Source organism: Bemisia tabaci, chromosome 2 (assembly GCF_918797505.1).
Source record: "Bemisia tabaci chromosome 2, PGI_BMITA_v3".
In the NCBI taxonomy this organism is placed as follows: domain Eukaryota; kingdom Metazoa; phylum Arthropoda; class Insecta; order Hemiptera; family Aleyrodidae; genus Bemisia; species Bemisia tabaci.
In genome coordinates, this window is record NC_092794.1 from 75,293,238 (window position 1) to 75,313,394 (window position 20,157).

A 20,157-nucleotide genomic window follows, 5' to 3' on the forward strand; every position below is an offset into this window, starting at 1 on the left:
ATCCGGCGCGGTAGCGCGGCGCGCTGGCCTGATGTTTTGAGTTAGTGGCCGTTCACACTATGCTCAGGCGGAGTTTTCGTGGGAAATCCGGGGACTTCAGCAAGCCGGGGCAATGCCCCCGCTCCGCGGCTATCGCCCTCGCCGAAATCGCCATCGCCCCATGATCCGATCGTTATAGCTTGAACGTTCTAACAATGATCCTACATTTTTGGATAGGATAATTTTCGGTGACAAGACATAAGTGTACGGCTACGATATGGGGACGAAACTCCAATCATCCTTGTGAGTTGAGAAAGGCAGTGCAAGCCCAAAAGGAGAGAGACAAGTTCGGTCGAACATAAAAATTGCAGAACACCCATGAGGTTGCCTCTTTTCAAGCCACATATCAACTAAACTAGTTAAGATTTTTCAAATTTGTGAACGTACCGTTCTTAAGTGTATTTTCAGCTATCAAGAAAGTTCAAGAAAACCTAATTCGGACGCATTTTGGGCTAGTTATCACCAAAATCCGGTTTCTTATGGAACAGACCTCGTAATTAAAATCTGTAAAAAACGTTTAAATTATCATACTCTCAGCTTTTAAAAAGCTTCAATTTTTTAAATTTAGTTTTCTAAGTGCTGAGTAACATCAGTTTTCCCACACCAGTCTCTCGCCACTGCGTGTCCAAAATTTGCGCTCGTCTTTTGGGGTGCTCTGTGAGTGTTACTCATTGATTTCTTAGAAGGAGGAACAACTATTGAGGCTGACAGAAACTGTGATGTCCTGAAAAGGCTCAAATCAGCAATCTAAAGAAAACACCCTGGTTTTCGTCCCGTCATGTGTTCCTACTTCATAACAACGCTAGGCCACATACAGCTCATGTGACCAATCAGTTGTTGGAGTTTGGATTGTAGCTGAACGCTTGAAATAATGTAGAATTTCTTTAAAAAACTTACATTTTATTGACAAATTTATACCAAAGCTTTTCAAAGCAAACGCTTCATCGTCAGGGTCTCAAAATCAATATCACAAAGGCCATAATTTAAATTTCAAACAAGGTAACATATTTCATTGATGGTAACAATTGATAACAAGCTATTAGATCAAATCACTCTTAATAATCAAAACATTGTCAATGTATGCTTAGTACCTGATTCTCATCAGAGATGGCAGCACATTTTATGTACAGGGGATTAGTTGCCAGATCTACCTCTTTTTGTACATTTAATAATTCTTCCCCTCCTTTTACTGCCTTAGTTATTTCATATTTTTCTAGGACTCTAAGCATTTTTCTGTCCCTGTTTTTGTGTAGAATTTTAATTTCTTTCATCTGATGATTTTCTGCTTTGATGTGCTTAAATACGTTCGAGGATGGTAGTGTCATGTCTTCATTAACTCTACAGTTGATTGAGCGCTCAGTTTCTTCGATATATATTTTCTTGCATGAATTACAATATAAACGGTAAACGCCAGTTACATTCTTACTATTACCAATATTGCCTTTACCTTTTTTGATTTTGTCGGTTACCTTCCTTATATTGTCTAGTATGCTGTAATTAGTCTTAAAAGCTGTTCTGTACTCAGTTTGGTTTAAACAATCGCTAATTTTTGAGCTAACAGGGCCAAAATAATCAATTTTTATTCCCATAGTAGAATTCCCTTCCATTCTAATAACCCTAACAGCCATAAACACGCTGCAATTCATGCAATGGCACATAGAGTGTTTTCCATTCCACTTAGCCACAAACATAGACAAGAGGAAATCGGTATTATCCAGAGTATTGCTTAAATTAATGGATTCCCTAAATATATTGTCAACAAAATTTTAAGGAGACATGAAAAACAGTGCTCTGATGCTAACAGCAATGAGGCTAAAAAACCCAAAAATAATGACAAATATGTATAAATTGATTATTTTGGCCCTGTTAGCTCAAAAATTAGCAATTGTTTAAAAAAAACTGAGTACAGAACAGCTTTTAAGACTAAAAACAGCATACTAGACAATATAAGGAAGGTAACCGACAAAATCAAAAAAGGTAAAGGCAATATTGGTAATAGTAAGAATGTAACTGGCGTTTACCGTTTATATTGTAATTCATGCAAGAAAATATATATCGAAGAAACTGAGCGCTCAATCAACTGTAGAGTTAATGAAGACATGACACTACCATCCTCGAACGTATTTAAGCACATCAAAGCAGAAAATCATCAGATGAAAGAAATTAAAATTCTACACAAAAACAGGGACAGAAAAATGCTTAGAGTCCTAGAAAAATATGAAATAACTAAGGCAGTAAAAGGAGGGGAAGAATTATTAAATGTACAAAAAGAGGTAGATCTGGCAACTAATCCCCTGTACATAAAATGTGCTGCCATCTCTGATGAGAATCAGGTACTAAGCATACATTGACAATGTTTTGATTATTAAGAGTGATTTGATCTAATAGCTTGTTATCAATTGTTACCATCAATGAAATATGTTACCTTGTTTGAAATTTAAATTATGGCCTTTGTGATATTGATTTTGTGACCCTGACGATGAAGCGTTTGCTTTGAAAAGCTTCGGTATAAATTTGTTAATAAAATGTAAGTTTTTCAAAGAAATTCTACATTATTTCTAGCGTTCAGCTACAATCCAAACTCCAATATATTCAGTGCTACTACCTTCAGACATTGCATTTCAATGTTCGCTAATTTTGAATTAGTTGTTGATCTCCTTTAAAAGGGACTTTTCTCCCCATTCCCTTTATTCCCAGGATCTCGCCCCGAGTGAATTACTTACCACTTATTTCCTGAGCTAAAGAAGGGTTTTGACGAAAGCGTCCGCAGACGCCAATGAGCTGAAAGAAGCTGTACAAAAGTGATTGCAAAAACAAGATCAATAGTTTTCCATCGATGGAATTAAAAGGCTCGTGTCTCGGTATGTAAAATGTGTTCATCGAGATAGGAATTACTTGAGAAAGTAAGCTAAAGTCTTCTCAAACACGAAACTATTCAATTTTGAACAAAAAATCGCATTTTGAAAGTTTTGCAGAATAAAGTTGCATGCTACCATCCTGCCACCTCCTGAGCGCGCGTAAATTTTGGACACGCGGTGGCGGAAGATGGGTGGGAGAAAACTTATGTCACTCGCCGCTTAGAAGACCGAATTCCAAAAACTGAAGCGTTTTAAAAAGCTGAGAGTACGACAATTCAAACGCTTTTTACTTATTTAAATTATCTTCATTAGCTTCCAGAAGATATGATACATATTAACTTACTTTACGAATACCCCTCGTACATTCCATCATTAGGTCCTCATAAACAAAGAATGAAAAGTTTCTCATGGTCCCACTCCATTATCCCCTTTACAATGCCTAAAATTCAAAATTGTGGCCAATAATCTGGCCATTTAGAACTTCAGTGTTTTAAATCTACCCTCTGTGGCATGTCGTGCATTGATACTCATATAATTTTGATTGTAGATTTTAAATATGAAGTGGAAAATAACTTAGGATTATTCTTCATTTCATGTTTGATCTAGGATGTTACATAAGAATCCATACATCACATGGCACTGTGGGTAGATTATAAATCACTGAATTTCGAAATCTAAATGGCTTTATCATTGGCTGCAAGTTTGAATTTCGGGCATTTTGAGGCGGGTAAAGGTGTAGAACTGTGCGTAAATTTGTATATGCTATTTAAAAGGACTTAATGATGACATTCAAGTAAGGTAAATGTCTTCAAATATGTTTCTTTTTTAATTGGTACCAAAAACTAGGTAACAAAATTTTGGCTACGTTTTTTTCAATTTTTCAGAAAATGCCTCGTGGATACAAGGCAGCAAACTTAAAATTTGAATTCTAAGACGCAAAAATAAGAGGAATAGTACTCCGCAGTGCTTTTTCAACAATAGCTACTTTTAAGTCTCTAATGCCTGTATTATGAGTAAATTGCAATGAGTTACCCCTCGGTGTAGGATGTTTCTTTTTGCAGCCTGTCACATTTTTCAAGCAAGAATGCCCTGACGTCTGGATAGTTGCAGGAAGGAGAATTTTGTCGTTTCAAATTAATATGATCCGTTATTCTAAGTAACATCTCAGGACTGCATGAAGGTTCAATTTTTTTCTTTCTTTCTCTTTTTTTTTGCTAGGATGGATGCCATTTCCATGAGGAAATTTTCTGAAAGGTAATCATGCCAAAATTAGAAAACAGGTATGAACCTCATATTATTTTTTATGGGATCCTCATTCACCTCATGAAAACTTTAAACTCAGCTATTTAGTGAGCTGCTGAAATGAATGAATTTTACCATGTGTCTCATCTCTTATGTACATTTTTTCAGGAAACTCATAAGTTGAGAATCACGCCTAAAAAACATAAAGTTGATTCCAGGCTAATACGACCACCAATGCAATCACCTGCAGGTCCATCAGCAGTTAGAACATCTAGTTTCTCAATAGTTGGCTACGCTGTATTCTCCTTACGTGAAATTCAGCGCAACCAATTTACTCTGAATAAAGTAAGTACAGCAGTTGATTATTAGATTATTATTATGTTTTTTCATGCATGATTTTTAGGCTCTCAACTGAAATTAGAAGTTTTTCACAAAGGTTTTATCAAAAAGATTCTAAGACTCCCGGTATTTACTCCAGATTATATGATCTATTCGGAAACAAATATATTTCCTATTATAACCTTCTTTCTTAAACTTCATTTGGACTTCAAAAACTGGTACTTAAGATCACCGGAGGCAAGATACCTTAGATTATTGGCAAACGAGCTCATCAAAAAGAAAGTGTTCCCGTATTCTGAGTGGCAGAACTTGGCTAAATTATACAGGATTCAAATTGAGAACTTCATCTCCTCTCCACGGAATGTAATGTGATGGAGATAATAACGGAAGTAAAACGGCAACTTAAACTTCAATACTGGCAAAAAATGTGTGAGAGCGGGGGTCTGTGCAAGGAGTTTTAATATCAAAGAGGAGACAATATATGTTCTAGATCCAAATCTGAAAGCAACTGAAATTAGTTGGATTTTTAACCTGTTGGGCCCTACACCCGAGTATTCTCGGGCTACGCGCGCGCACCTCCAGGACCTACTCCCGAGTATTCTCGGGTTCAGACCTTGCCGTATACTTTCTGCGATAACGCGCCCGTATCAACTCGCATCATATCACATAGATAGTGCTATCTGTTGGGGAGGATATGAACTACAACTTCCACCAGTTGTCACAAGAGTGCGTGTCAATCGGTTGTCAACAAGTAAACATAATGATCATATGATTTTCATGTGCTCGGGAAATCCCATCTGTTTGTTTGCTGCTCGTGAATCACGTCCGGTTTTGTCAAGTTTTTGGTTGCTAACTCGCCTTTTTCGACTAACTTCAATGTTTAGTGATCAGATTATCATCTTGTGACTCTATAATGGCTTCAAACGTGTTGAAAGACGCCGAAATTTGCGAAATTATTACTCAAGATGAGTCGGACTCAGAACATGAGAACGATGATATAACTGTCGGTTCTACCTTCAGTGGTTTCCCCAGTAACCATGCCATGGACGATGATAGTGACGACGAAACCACGATAAATTCTTCACCGATGGATGTGGATGATAGTAATCATGATTCCTCAAACCCTGACTTGAACAATGTTTTTAATTTTGATCCTGGAAATCTCAAGTGGAGTCACATCAGGAAGAGACCAACTCCGCATCCCTTTTCTGTGACAAATGCTGGCTACCAATCAACCCTCACTGCTGAATATCGTGAAGTGGATTTCTCCAAAGATATATTTGATAGTGCTTTAGTGGACTCAATAGTGTTACAAACTAATAACTACCAAGAGTACGTTGGTGATAATTTATTCCGTTGCGGAGAGTTTTCTGCTATCAACAAATGGAAAAATGTCTCACCAGGTGAGCTTTATTTATTCCTTGCCACATGGCTTTTAGTAGGCATTCATGGTCTAAATAAAATGAAAGATTGTTGGTCTACTAGGGATATTTTACATGTACCCTAATTTTCGAAAATAATGGCTCGAGATAGATTTTTTGCGATACTGAAATTCCTTCATTTTTCACCTAATGAGCATCAGCAGAAAGACGATCGAATGTTCAAAATTCGACCAGTTTTTGATAGTCCAAGGATTAAATTTCAACAAATTTTTACTCCTTTTCAAAACTTAAGCATTGATGAAAGCTTACTACTGTTTAAAGGACGCCTATCATTTCGTCAATACATTAAAACAAAAAGAGCACGATTTGGCATTAAATTTTTTAAACTTTGCGATAGCGTTACCGGTTATGTTTATGATTTAATTTTGTATCTTGGGGCAAAGACTGAGACTCCAGATCAATATAAAATTGGCAAGTCAGGAGCAGTTGTTATAACTCTGATGGACCCTTTGTTTTTTAAAGGTTATAATGTATTTGTTGAGAACTGGTACTCGAGCCCAACTCTTGCAATGTTATTGAGACAGAAAGGCACAAAGGTATGTGGCACAGTAAAGTCAAATAGGAAAGGTATGCCAGCATTTCCTAAGTTGGCTAAAGGGGAAATGACTTGACAATTTTGTGATGGAATGATGGTTTTAAAGTATACGGATAAAAGAGATGTAATAATGCTTTCCACTATTGACGAGTTTGGAATGGCAACTGTTCCAAAAAGGAAGGGAAGGAAAGAGGGAGATGTAAAGCCCATTGTAATTCTTAATCATAATAAAAATATGGGAGGAGTGGACCTTACAGACATGCTACTAAGTAGTACTGAGAGTGTTAGAAAAACCATAAAATGGTATAAAAAAGTATTTTTTCATCTATTAGATTTGTCAGTTCTGAATTCGCATATTTTATTCAAACAAGTGACGGGTAAAAAATTGCCTCTGAAAAATTTTATAGAAAATTTAATTGAGCAACTCATTGAAGAGAACTAAACAGGTGTTAGGAGAAGCAAGGGTGGAAAACCATGTAAAAATGAATCTCCTATTCGATTAACTGGTCGTCATTTTCCCTCTCTAATCCCTGAAAATGAGAAGAAAAAAAATTTTACGCGTCAGTGTCATGTGTGTGCGCATACTAAAATGAGGGCAACCAAAAGGAAGGAGACTAGGTATGAGTGCAACCAATGCCAAAAATCCCTATGTGTTGTACCCTGCTTTGAAGTTTACCACACAAACGAAAAGTTCTAACACGGTCGGAAGCATCTGCCTATCATCAACAAACATTGTATTGTAAAGCCTGTAAATTTTATTCTGTCCTGCCTTTGTGTTAGTATCTTTAATTTAAATGTGTCAGTGTCAACTACTTAAATTGTGTTAATAAATTCCTGCATTTGAAAACCAGAAGACCTAAAAATGGTTTTTACCTTTTTTTCCTTTCCAATTATTTGAAAAAAATTCTTAAATTTAGCAAAATTTTTTTTCTAGCACAGCTGAATGAATGTTACCAGCAAATTATCAATTCTTTATCCTCTAAGTAAAATTCCTAAAAATTTCAACTCATTTCATGCATTAATTAGTGAGATACAAGCAATTAAGTAGAACAACAGCATTTGCCCAGAAGTTGGTAACTTTAGCTCTTTAATTTACTTTGTTTTAAAAGGCTATACATTTTGCTCTCTACCTCCTATTGTGTTCATATTTTGTTTTTAACAAGTTTATACGATTAGCTCTTGAATTGTGTGCATAACTTTCTATATTTGAATGTCAAAAAGTGTTTGGGATTCCTGGGTGACAAGACTTGCTCATGAAGTCATAATTGAAACTTTAGCCTTTCATGGCCATGAGAGATCCGAACATGACCTTGAACTTGGGGTCTCCAGAGGATTAGGGAAATTAAAGAGAGGGTTTAAGGGAGTAAAGGAAAGGGATCGTTCACTTTGAGCTCTAATAAAGGGTATTCAGGGCAAATAGGGAACAAAGGGTGAAAATTACATTGGTATTCGTCAGGGTTGAAATTAGCAACCACGAGGTAAAGCCTAAGGGGGGCTGAGGTCCTAGATGCTAGATTCCTAAAGAGGTGTAATTCATGAATTCTACCTGAATTAACCAGAAAAGTATGTGAAAGATCGTCAGCTGAAGCTCGAAGAAGCTGGTGCAGCAGAAGTCTGAGAGGAAAAGCTTTTCCACAAAGGGTCCAGGGAAACTCGAGAGAACCGTAAAAAGACACAAGTATCGACACACACGAACAGAAGAATCAGCCCAACAAGATTCCACAAGTTGAGAAAAAAGGGGTGGAACCTTAGAGAGAGCGCCGGCAACGCGGTATCGTAGCATGCAAAAAATGGAAGAGTCCATTATTGAGAAAGGGAAGGGGTGACAGATGAGTAGGTGCTAATTGACAAGCATGCGCGATCTATCGGGGAACTCGACAACCAAAATCGCTAATTGTCAAAAAGGGCGATAGGTGGCGGAGCATTATCGATGTTCGATATTTTTCGAGACGCAAGGGCGTCAACAAAAAGACTACACAACGATTTTCCATTTTTTTTTTCTCACACATTTTCAATTTTCTTTTAAAATTTAGCTAATTTTTCTTTTTTCAACACACCTAAAAAAAAGTTATGAAAGAATATCAATTCTGCATCCCTTGAGTACAACTCCTGAAAATTTCAAGCCATTTCATGCAAAAATAAGTGAGATACAGACAATTTAGTGAGACTATAGCATTTTCTTAGATTTCCCTTTCCTAACCTAGGCCGTGGGTGCACACTCTGCCGGCCCTAATCCAGGGCTGAACAGGTTTAAAGGAAGGGAGAACTTTTGTATTTGAACAAGCACCTGTTTAGAAAGGGAAAAAATAACACCTGCTCCCTATGTAATATTAACCGAGAAAAAGCTGTATATTACTTCGTAACTGAGTGTCCTGTGCTGGTTGAATTTAGGATTAGATGGTTGCAGAAAAGGAATCTAAGTAAAGATAAAGAAGAGTTCATAAACTTGTTAAAGGGGGCAGATTGGAAAAGCTCAGTGAAATATTGTAAGCATCTGTGGCAGTACAGGTTCTTCTTGATTTCAGAATTTAATTTTTGCGTTAATTTTTTAATTGCAAAGTTGAAATTCCAAGCTTAGAGAGCACCAAGATATTCTTTTTTCAAAGAAATTTTTATAATTTTAAATTTAAAATTCCTTTAACTTTTCAACATTTTGACAATTGTTAAATGTATTGCTAAGTTTTTATACTGGGAATTTTAAAAAATTTAAATTTTTAAGTCTAATATTCTACTTGTTTATTTGTATTTGTATTGGCACGTATACATAGTATACCGCCTTTGCGATCGTTTCGACCCCCCACTCGATACAATAACCGAGTCCCTTAGTTCCTTACCGAAAAGTGACAACCGCGAACTTCTGAGATTTTCCAAAGCGTGTAAAAAGTTTATTTATTCGTCAATAATTATGATTTAAAGTTGTTTCTCATTCTGGGGATTTCTAGTTTATGTGCAATGAATACCAAGAGTCTACATTACTTGGTTTTTTTAAAAAAAGCCTAAGAATGCTCAGCGCTGATTTAAAATATGCATATATAAGCAGAAGCAGAAGAACTGATTCGAGGATTGCTGAGTAGACCTCTTCGAATGAGAATTTCACTCCTTCATTTCGTTTAAAACGTTGCATAGACAGATATCTACACCCCTGTTATGCTTTTCAAAATTTGGTACCACTGCTCTGATAGTGAGGGCCAGCCAAGACAACCGTAAGTGCAATCTGTGATGAGCCTCAAAACTCATTAGACTATGTGCTAACCATAACACATACAGAAATCAGTTTGCCTCTACAGAAATCCACTTACCCTTCTCCTCCCCGCACACGGATCTCTGTCCCGACACCGAGGCAGTTTCTTTTGTCCTCCCGAGCGACCCGACCCGGACCCTCACCCTTGATTTTACGCTTGATCAACCATTTCACCGTCACGCTAGGATTCGTCCAATTTTCAAAAAAATTGTTTCGCGTGTACTTAGCAATTTTTTCCTTACTCTCCGTTAAAAGACGAATTAAAAGAGGTCTCCTTCATAAAAATCGGCCAAATACGAGGGGCGTTCAACAAGTAAGTATCCCCCCTCTCAAAAATCCATTAGAATAGACCAATTTTAAAAAACTTGGGCTCAAAATCTTCCTTAGGATATTTTGAGTTCAACAAAACAAACCGCAACAAAATCGGACTATGTGCGGCCGAACGCGAGCCGTTTGAACGCGCCGAGGTGCTCGACGCTCCCGCCGAATCCGCGGGGATTTGAAGTTCGCTACAGGAGAAGAGCTTCTCTGCCTAAGCCTCAGTCGTTCATCACTGACGAAAAATCAAAGAAATTTTTGTAGAATAAGGGGTTCACCTCACTTCTCCACATAACCAGCTCGATCCAAGCAGGTCTGATACTGAGACCAAGAGAATAGCTTCTGGATGCCACGCGCATGGAAGTCTTTCAGCTGACCGGGGATGAAAGAGTGGACGGCTTGTTTGACCTCTTCCACTGATTCAACATTAACTCCTCCGAGTTCAGATTTCAGATACGATAATAAATGGCAAACCAGACCACCATTTATTCCCGTTCCTGAAATCTGAACTCGGAGGAGTTAATTTTGAATCAGTGGAAGAGGTCAAACAAGCCGTCCACTCTTTCATCCCCGGTCAGCTGAAAGACTTCCACGCGCGTGGCATCCAGAAGCTATTCTCTTGGTCTCAGTATCAGACCTGCTTGGATCGAGCTGGTTCTGTGGAGAAGTGAGGTAAACCCCTTATTCTACAAAAATTTCTTTGACTTTTCGTCAGTGATGAACGACTGAGGCTTAGGCAGAGAAGCTCTTCTCCTGTAGCGAACTTCAAATCCCCGCGGATTCGGCGGGAGCGTTGAGTACCTCGGCGCGTTCAAACGGCTCGCCTTCGGCCGCATATAGTCCGATTTTGTTGCGGTTTGTTTTGTTGAACTCAAAATATCCTAAGGAAGATTTTGAGCCCAAGTTTTTTTAAAATTGGTCCATTCTAATGGATTTTAGAGAGGGGGGATATTTACTTATTGAACGCCCTTCGTAGAAGAAAAGTTACAGTATTCGAAATCCGAGGAAATCAATGTAACTTCTCCAGACAAAAAATAAAATGAAGGGAAAAAAAGAAATGTATAAATTACAATTAAATATAATTGACCTCAGAATTTGACAAGCAATTCAATTATATAATGGAGAAAAAATTGGGAGAAATTACAAAAAATTCGCCTTTTGCAAGGGGCTTCCTTGTAAGAATTTTGACCTGAAGACAAGGTTTGAATAGCAGCAGTACTCCATACAATACACGGTGTGCCTGAACGAACATTTTTTTTGTCAAAATCGAGAATTCTTTAAATTTTTACCTACATTGTCTTTTGAGTCGTTTAAGCCAAAAAAAAATTCCGTCAAGATTCTGGAAAGAAAAGGCGCTTTAAAAGTATTCTGGGGCTATAATAGCTAACTCACCGGTAGTAAATCCCGTTATATTATTAAAACGAAATTGACTTCATAGTCTAATGCCTTAGTTTCTTCAATACGATTATTTTAAGCACTCAAATATTTATACCACCAATTTTAGCCATGGGCTGATTTCCTGAGAGCCGATAATATCACGAATTTCTCATAGAACCTTTCAAAAATGGCTTGCTTTTTGGGCAGCCGATTCGGTCATCGAACCGGGATTTAAATGGAAGCTGATAATAACACAAAGCTCTGAGAAAAATTTTGAGATGAGTATAGGAACGGTTTTTAAATAACGAGGAGAGGCGGGCAAAGCGGCTAAAATCCGATCTAATTTTTGCCATTATTCTGTTGAATCGATGTTGCCGAGGACTGCTAACTGTGTCAACACATGGTTTCTGTTCAGCACATCGGCACGTAAGTATTTTAACACGTAGAATCTAATGTTTACGTCAGGGAGTCGACACATTTCGATTTTTTCGAATTTATACGGAAAATTGATGGTTTTTCGGGATTGAATTTATTATTGTTTCATGAAAAGTAAATGCACCCAAAATGACTATAGCATATTGATTTTTACATATTTGCACTCACGAAATTGGTTGGTAAATTCAACGAGTGGGTGCATCGACTTGGTACATCAAGTTTCTGCAATTTTTTACGGCAGATCGGTAGATTTTCGGGATGTAGATTGCTTACTTTCAATTCATGAATGAATAAAGCATGGACATGGTTGAACTTCTTTGCATGGAAATACGTTTAAAGTAACAAAATCAAGACATATCTAATGCAATTGCATTTATATCGAGTCAATTTCTTTTCAATAATGTAACTGGATTTATAATGCCGGTGACTTGGGTATTTTAGCCCCAAAATACCTTTAAATTGACTTTATCTTTCAGGAGTTCGACAGAATTTTTCCTTTCTTAGCTTAAATTATCCCGCAGCACTTTTCTTCAAGAATCTGATAAGATTTTGCTTCAGGCAGATCAAAAAACTTAAATTCGTTCGAGTAGCTTTCTACATTCACAATACAGGGTCTCGTCAAAGTGCGTCGTTGAAGTGTTGGATCGTATGAATTCTCTTGTTGTGCTGCTTGCCTATTTTGAAATCTCTGTAAATGAAAACTAAAGGGGTCGATTTGTGCGAGTTAATGACGCGCGTTATCAACACATTGTGTTGGAGTTTTTTGTTCACGGTTTGAGTTGGAGTACGGCTCGAGCCGGGGTCCCTATGCTGCAGTTCACCGGGCTAGCCGGGGTCCCTAAACTACTCTCCGGGCGAACCGGGGTCCCTATCTTAACTCTCCAAGCTAACCGGGGCTTAGGAACTAAAACACCGGGCTAACCGGGGCTTAGGAACTAAAACACCGGGCGTACCGGGGATTTACCTGCATTGACACCGGGCGTGCCGGGGAAACCTTACATTAAAAACGCTGCAATGCCGGGCGGACCTTGGAGATGTGTAGCGGTTGGTAGCTGCTCGGTGAGTGGCGATGAAATAGCGCTTGTATCGGCGTGCACCTAGGACGTGGGTAAATCGGTATCCCGCGCCCGGCATAGGACGCTGAAGAACAAAAAGTAATACTGAGAAAAGAACTTAAACACCTTTAACCTTGAAACCTTCTTTGCTTTATTTACATTTATATACAACTCTGGGAACCAGACTAATCATTACTTTCCTTCCGTAAACAAAATAAAAGGACCTTAATAAAACATAAACCACCTTGGCGACGCGAGCGCTCTCTCGGGGAGCGCCGCCGAGGCTGGCCGCGGTCGACGTCGTCGCGACGCGGCATCAGAACTTGCGCGGTAGAGGCGCGTAAAGGGGGCCCCCAACTTTTTTTTTTCAAACGGCAACCCCTATCTTGTGATACCTCATTCGAAAGAACATAAAAAACTAAGAATTTTGGCGCAAACCGCAGATCAATATCTTAATTTTTGACCGAGTGATGATAGGTCAAAGGTCAAATTTGACCTATTTTCAAAAAATCATAACTCCGGTTCAAATTATCGTAAAGAAAAAAATAAAACGGGAAAATTTACCAAATTGTGTCCGCTTTTAAGTAAAAATAGCAGAAGTCACTTCGTTTTAATTTTAAGGGGGGGGGGGGGCTCGGACCCCCAAATACGTCAATTCAAAGGTCATTCAATTTTCCCGCGAAATAAGCCAATTTCCCCTAGATTTGCCGAAAAAGGTCAAAATCAGTTCAAAATTACATGGCAAGTCCCCAAATTTCGGGAAAAGTTAAAAAAAAACGAAATTTAAACGGTCAAATTCAATCATTCCCAAAGTTTCATTACCCTAGCTGAATCCGTTCAAAAGTTAGCAGGGGTGGGACGGACTTTTGGGACACCCTGTTTGAGCATTAGCATAATATATGACAAAGTCTTTTTTGATTCCTTTTCAAACACTTTTAAAATGAAAGAGAGTTGTAAAGCCCTAGTTTTTAGTGTGACTGTCAAGGAACAGAACTCTTACTACCAGTCCTTGCTAAATTATTCTTTAATCTGGTTTTTTTAAAGGTCACATATATAAGTCCTCTGGAAGGAGTTGTACAACTTAAAATTAGCTGTGAGCTGTCACCCTCCATCGAATATCATGGTTTTTTAACCATGTTTGAAGACGTATCTGGTTTTGGAGCGTGGCACCGTCGATGGTGTGCGTTGGAAGGAGATAAAATATCGTATTGGAAGTATCCAGATGATGAAACTACAAAGGTATATTTGAAATTTTTTAATCATCCGTCATAACTAGTTCAAGAGCAATTAGACGTTATGGTGAAGGACATTGAAATTGCTGGGGCATTGCACTCCTGCTTAGTGTGTGGAAATTCATAGGCCATGCTTGCATGATAATTTTTCAAACTTGAAAAAAGTGCATGTTCAACTCTGAGATTATCTGTATCATCTTACACTGATATATCTGGAAAACCCTCAAGAACATTTTCCCGATAAAGTCGATTCAAAAAACATGGTGTATCTTAATCAAAAGCTTTCACCGTTTGGACCGTCACATTTTGGACTCTAACTTCTGCAGAAAGTTTGATAAAACCAAGATATGCAAAGAAAAGACGATGGTCCAACCTTATGGGAAAAGTGGGCCCGGTTAAATCAGCTGGTTCCTTGATATGTTGTAGGTCCTAACCTACTGATCCAAAGTGTCAATGGGCTTTTTCTTCCTATCTTGAAGTTTTACCCTCCATTTTGGGGGTCAAAGTTCACAATTCAGCGTGTGCTTTGTAGTTATGACACCCAGGTTCATTCGTCGCATTTGAGATTCTTTACTGTTTTGTTGAGTCTATGCTATCCTCTGAATAGGCTAGGGACCCTCCGAATTAAAAAAACAGAACCATGTTGCCACATGCGGGAGGAGGGGGGGGTTGTTGATGCCACCAATTACAGCGTTAGCAAGTCGCGTTAAACCGATTCTTTCGCCATGTTGTGGAGAATTTTTATGCGGATGATTCGGACTGCATCTTGGAAGGTTGACTAGGATGCAGCTCAGAATATACCCCGGGAGGAGGGTGGGGCGACCAAACTGGAGCAGAAAAACTGGCTTGCGGGGGTCGGATCCAACTGATGCTTCTGCCATACTTTGAAGAACTTTTTATGCAAATTACTCTGGCTGCTTCTTGAGAGGTCGACTGAGATGCAGCTCAGAAAATACTCCAAGGGGGGGGGGGGGCGAAGCGTGTGACAGAACTCGAGCAGTGAAACACGCTTGCGCGAATCGTATCAAACTGATGCTGACACCATACACGTTTTTGGAAACTTTCTTATGCTAATAAGGCCGACTGTATCTCGGTAGGTCCACCGAGATGCTTCCTACTGGCAGTCCTTGAGTAATTGATCAAATCCTGGAAGTTCTCATTGGATTGAGTGAGGCGAGCTTGTTGTGATTTTTCACTTAATCGGAAAAATTAAGGGGACAAACGGTGATTTTTTTTTCTTTCTTTTTAACATTGTTTTCTTTCCAAAAGGAACTAACCCCTCCCTTTACCAAAATTCTGAATTGCACGAGGAAATGCTGAAATTGAAGGCATTAAATGGTATTAAGTTTCAGTCGTACTAGTCTCGGTAAAAGTGCCACTATAATAATGTGAGTGCCACACTGACTTATGCTGAGAAATCCTACATTGCGACGGAGCGTGCGGATTGAGAGGCCTCCTTACCCTTGCAGAATATTCTGTATCTACTGCATCTCAGTCGACCTACCGAGATGCAGTCGGCCTCATTGCCATAAAAAAGTATCCAAAAACATGGCGAGTTCTGTCACGCGCTTCGCCCCCTCCCCCCTCTTTGTGAGGGTATATTCTAAGATGCATCTCCGTCAATCTTTCAAGATGCAGTTAGAATAATTTGCTTTAAAAAGTCCCCAAAACATGGTAGCAGTGTCGGTTTGATGCAAGCCAGTTTCGCTGCTCAAATTCGGTCGCGCGCTTCGCCGCTTCCACCCCCCTCCCTACGGGAATATTCTGAGGTGCATCTTGGTCAACCTTCCAAGATGTAGTCGGAATGATTTGCATAAAATATTCTCCAAAACATGGCGAAAGAATCGGTTTAATGCGACTTGCTAACGCTGAAATTGGTAGCGTCAACAACCCCCCCCCCCTCTCCCGCATATGGCAACATGGTTCAATTTTTTTAATTCGGAGGGTTCCTAGCCTATTCAGAGGATAGAATAGACTAAAAAAAATTGTCATGAAATATGGCAACAACTGATAAGTGTTGAAGGACCTTTCTATGTTTAATGTTTTCTCTTCAATATTAGCGCATGCACCTCGCCTGCGAGTGTTGACCGAGGACAATTACCTGTATATAAGTATCTGTTTTGTGAAGAAAGTTTGTTCGTACGAAAAGCCGATTTTACTGGCGTTATTCTTTGTGTGCCGTCCTTTTCCCCCTTCTCCCGCCTATACATAATGACAGGTTATGGGCCCAGTCACTACAGCAGTCCCTACAGTCATCATGAGTAAGTAACTCTGCAGATAGCTGGTATCTTTGTCTTCGTTCAAGTTTGCACCGAACCGAAATTATAAGCCACTTATCCAATGGGCTGGTTCGACTCGTCTAGTGAAGAATCCAAGGAGAACATCAACACTCAGACTCAAATCGTGGGGCAGGAGGTTGCAGTGGACCATCACAACTACATCTTGTACGGACTGATCATCGCACTAGTACTGGCTTACTTTTGGTTTAGCGGTGCAAATTGAACTATAGGACTCAGAAAAGGCTACGAGCAGAGGTACAAGAACTCAAAAGGGTTACATCTACCATTCCAGGACAGCGTCTCTGAGGCAGCCGGCATCCAGAGGGAGTTTTGGGCGGTTCTAGCAGGTGGACATCTGATGTGAGGTCCAGGAGCAGAGAGCGGGCGCCAAACTCAAGATAGCAGCCAAGATGGAGAACACATTCATCAAAATCGAGAAACTTAGGGGTGAAGACAACTTACATATATGGAAGTTTCAGGTGACGATCTTGCTTAAGGATAAGGAAGCCTTCAGCACTGTAGAAGGGAGGCAAGCGAGATCATCAACGAATGCAGAGGAAGCGCACCAATGGGATCTTAAGGACATGCAGGCACAGAAGATTCTCATCCAAACTGTGGAGACGGGAATCTTGACGCACATCATGACAGCGACAACGAGTTTCCAGATGTGGACAAAGTTGCTTGAGCTTTACGAGAGAAATACGGCACAAAGGAGATGCAACCTACTTCAGGAGTTCTATGGGTTCAGGATGACGAAAGGAAAACTGGTGGATCAAATCGGGAAACTGCAGAACCTGGCGTATCAACTGGCTCAGACAGAATGCAAGATTAGCGACGACATGTTGATCTCTAAAGTGCTCGTATCTCTCCCGGAAAGTTTCAGGTACTTTGCCACGTCTTGGGAATCAACGGAAGCGAGGGAGAAGACTCTTCAGAATTTGGTGGCGAGACTCGCGGCAGAAGAATCATGAGGTGGCGTGAAGACTTCGGGCACGAAGGACGAATCTGGGACAACAGCATTTCAGGCAACAAGGTAGGGTGTGTCTTATTTTTGGGTTTTCGAAATCCGAAAAGCGCTACCTCTAAAAAGTTTCTCTCTGGTGTAAAAATAAACATACTTTTTGAAAAATTCCAAAATTTTAATTTTAACCCACCTCTCACGGGGAAAAAGGGCCCAAGTGCAAAGTTTGAATGTATGCATTTTTAAAGTGTCATTCTGCGGTAGAAATGAAAGGTTACGGTCCTTTTGGCGGAAAGGACGACGGACCGGTCTTATGGGAAAAGTGGGCCCGGTTAATTCGGCTGCGCTTTTGATATGTTGTAGGTCTTAACCTACTGATCAAAAGTGTCAATGGGCGTTTCTTCCCATCTCGAAGTTTTACCCCCCATTTTGGGGGTAAAGTTGCCAATTCGGCGTATAATTGGTAGTGTGAACTGAACAATTTTGCCTTATGGGGAGGGGGGGGGGGGTATTTACGCCACCGATTTCAGCGTCGGAGAGTCGCATCAAACCGATTCTTTCGCCATGTTTTGACACCCGGGTTTGTTGGTCGCCTATAAGATTCTTTAATGGTTTCTTGAGTCTATTGTATCCTCTGAATAGGCTAGAGACCATCTGAATTAAAAAACTGAACAATTTTGCCTTATGGGGAGGGGGGGGGGTATTTACGCCACCGATTTCAGCGTCGGAGAGTCGCATTAAACCGATTCTTTCGCCATGTTTTGGAGAATTTTTTATGCAAATGATTTCGACTGCATCTTGAAAGGTCGACTGAGATGCAGCTCAGAACATACCCCCTGGAGGGGGGGGGGCGGAAAGTGCGCGACCGAACTCGGACTATAAAACTGGCTTCCGCGAGTTGCATTGAACCGATGGTTTCGTCATGTTTTGGAGACTTTCTTATCCCAATGAGGCCGACTGAATTTCGAAAGGTCGACTGAGATGAAGCACGGAGTACGCTGTAAGAAAAAGGAGGCCTCTCAATCCGCACCCTCCGTCGCAATAGGATCTCTCAGCGTAGGTCAGTGTGGCACTGGCACGTAGTATAGTGGTGGCACTTTTTTGATCCATATCGATCCATTTTACAATCAGCAATGAGATTATCCCCGAATCAGCAATTGATCAGTTTAATGCGACTCGCCGACGCTGAAATCGGTGGCGTAAATACCCCCCCCCCCCTCCCCATAAGGCAAAATTGTTCAGTTTTTTAATTCGGATGGTCTCTTGCCTATTCAGAGGATACAATAGACTCAAGAAACCATTAAAGGATCTTATAGGCGACCAACAAACCCGGGTGTCAACACTACCAATTATACGCCGAATTGGCAACTTTGACCCCCAAAATGGGGGGTAAAACTTCGAGATGGGAAGAAACGTCCATTGACACTTTTGATCAGTAGGTTAAGACCTACAACATATCAAAAGCGCAGCCGAATAAACCGGGCCCACTTTTCCCATAAGACCGGTCCGTCGTCCTTTCGTCCGTTCGGCCGTATAGTGCATTTTAAAGGCACAAATAGCCTCTGGAACATATTTGCTGCGCCCCGCGCGCAGTACCGGGCCGCGCGCTTGCGCGCAGCGCACACACCTTACTTACCTGACGCCAAAACGCGACGCGACGTCGGTTCGCGGAAACCCCTATTGAACTTTTTGTTCCTTTAATAAGTAAAACGACCTATAAATAAAGTGAGGCACATCAAAATCCATTATGCTAACCAGATTAATGAAGGGTATGCTACGGAGGTAAAACACATTTAGCCGAAATATTTGGGTTTATTCATACATGAAAGTATCACAAACACCTCGAAAATTTACAGGCTTTTGATTTTCTTTTTAAAGTTCACTTTCTTTTTGACATATTGAGAAGTTCGTATCGAATCGTAGTATCGATCGACTTCATGTTTGCATACGTCGAACTGCCCATCCCGCGGAATCGTTGACCACACGCAAACTTTTTACAATTTCCGAAAAAAGGAATTTGTAAAATACTGAAGAGTGTTTTGCTATTCGTTGCAAAAAGATTGGGTAGGCTGGGACATTCCTTGGTATAAATTGGTAGGTAATCGATTCGGAGGATCAGGAAGACCATGGTTTTTCGTCAAAGTGAGGATGCTAGTTTCTCTTTCTTCTGTGAAAAGTCGCATATCAAATAGAGTTAAAGGAATTAGCGTCTCACCAGGTGACCATAAATGTTTTGATAGTTTTCTTAAGGCTAACGTTACAGCGGTACCGCTGTAAGTTGCTGTCGTTTTACTTATTAAAGGAACAAAAAGTCCAATAGGGGTTTCCGCGGACCGACGTCGCGTCGGGTTCTGGTGTCAGGTAAGTGAAGGTGTGTGCGCTGCGCGCAAGCGCGCGGCCCGGTACTGCGCGCGGAGCGCAGCAAATATGTTCCAGAGGCTATTTATTTATGCCTTTAAAATGCACGATACGGCCGAACGGACGAAATTTCCGTCAAAAGGACCGTGACCTTTCATTTCTACCGCAGAATGACACTTTAAAAATTCATAAATTCAAACTTTGCATTTAGGCCCTTTTTGCCCCGTGAGAGGTGGGTTAAAATTAAAATTTTGGAATTTTTCAAAGAGTATGTTTATTTTTACACCAGAGAGAAACTTTTTAGAGGTAGCGCTTTTCGGATTTCGAAAAACCCAAAAATAAGACACACCCTTACGGAAGGGAAAGTGTCACAACTGCGGCATCCCTGGACCCTGGAAACAAGAATGTAAGAAACCACCCAAGCAGCAGAACAACAATAGAAGGAG

General features: G+C 40.1%; 1 protein-coding gene across 2 annotated transcripts in view; it reads left to right on the forward strand.

The window, feature by feature from the left end:
- The window catches only part of LOC109040333 (uncharacterized), a 109,635-nt gene that overhangs the window by 80,705 nt on the left and 8,773 nt on the right, over positions 1-20,157 (forward strand). For both annotated transcript variants that reach the window (XM_072296266.1, XM_072296267.1), the window contains 2 exons: positions 4,308-4,484; positions 13,926-14,120. In XM_072296266.1, coding sequence (XP_072152367.1) covers positions 4,308-4,484; positions 13,926-14,120 — 372 coding nt within the window. The remainder of the gene's footprint in view (positions 1-4,307; positions 4,485-13,925; positions 14,121-20,157) is intronic.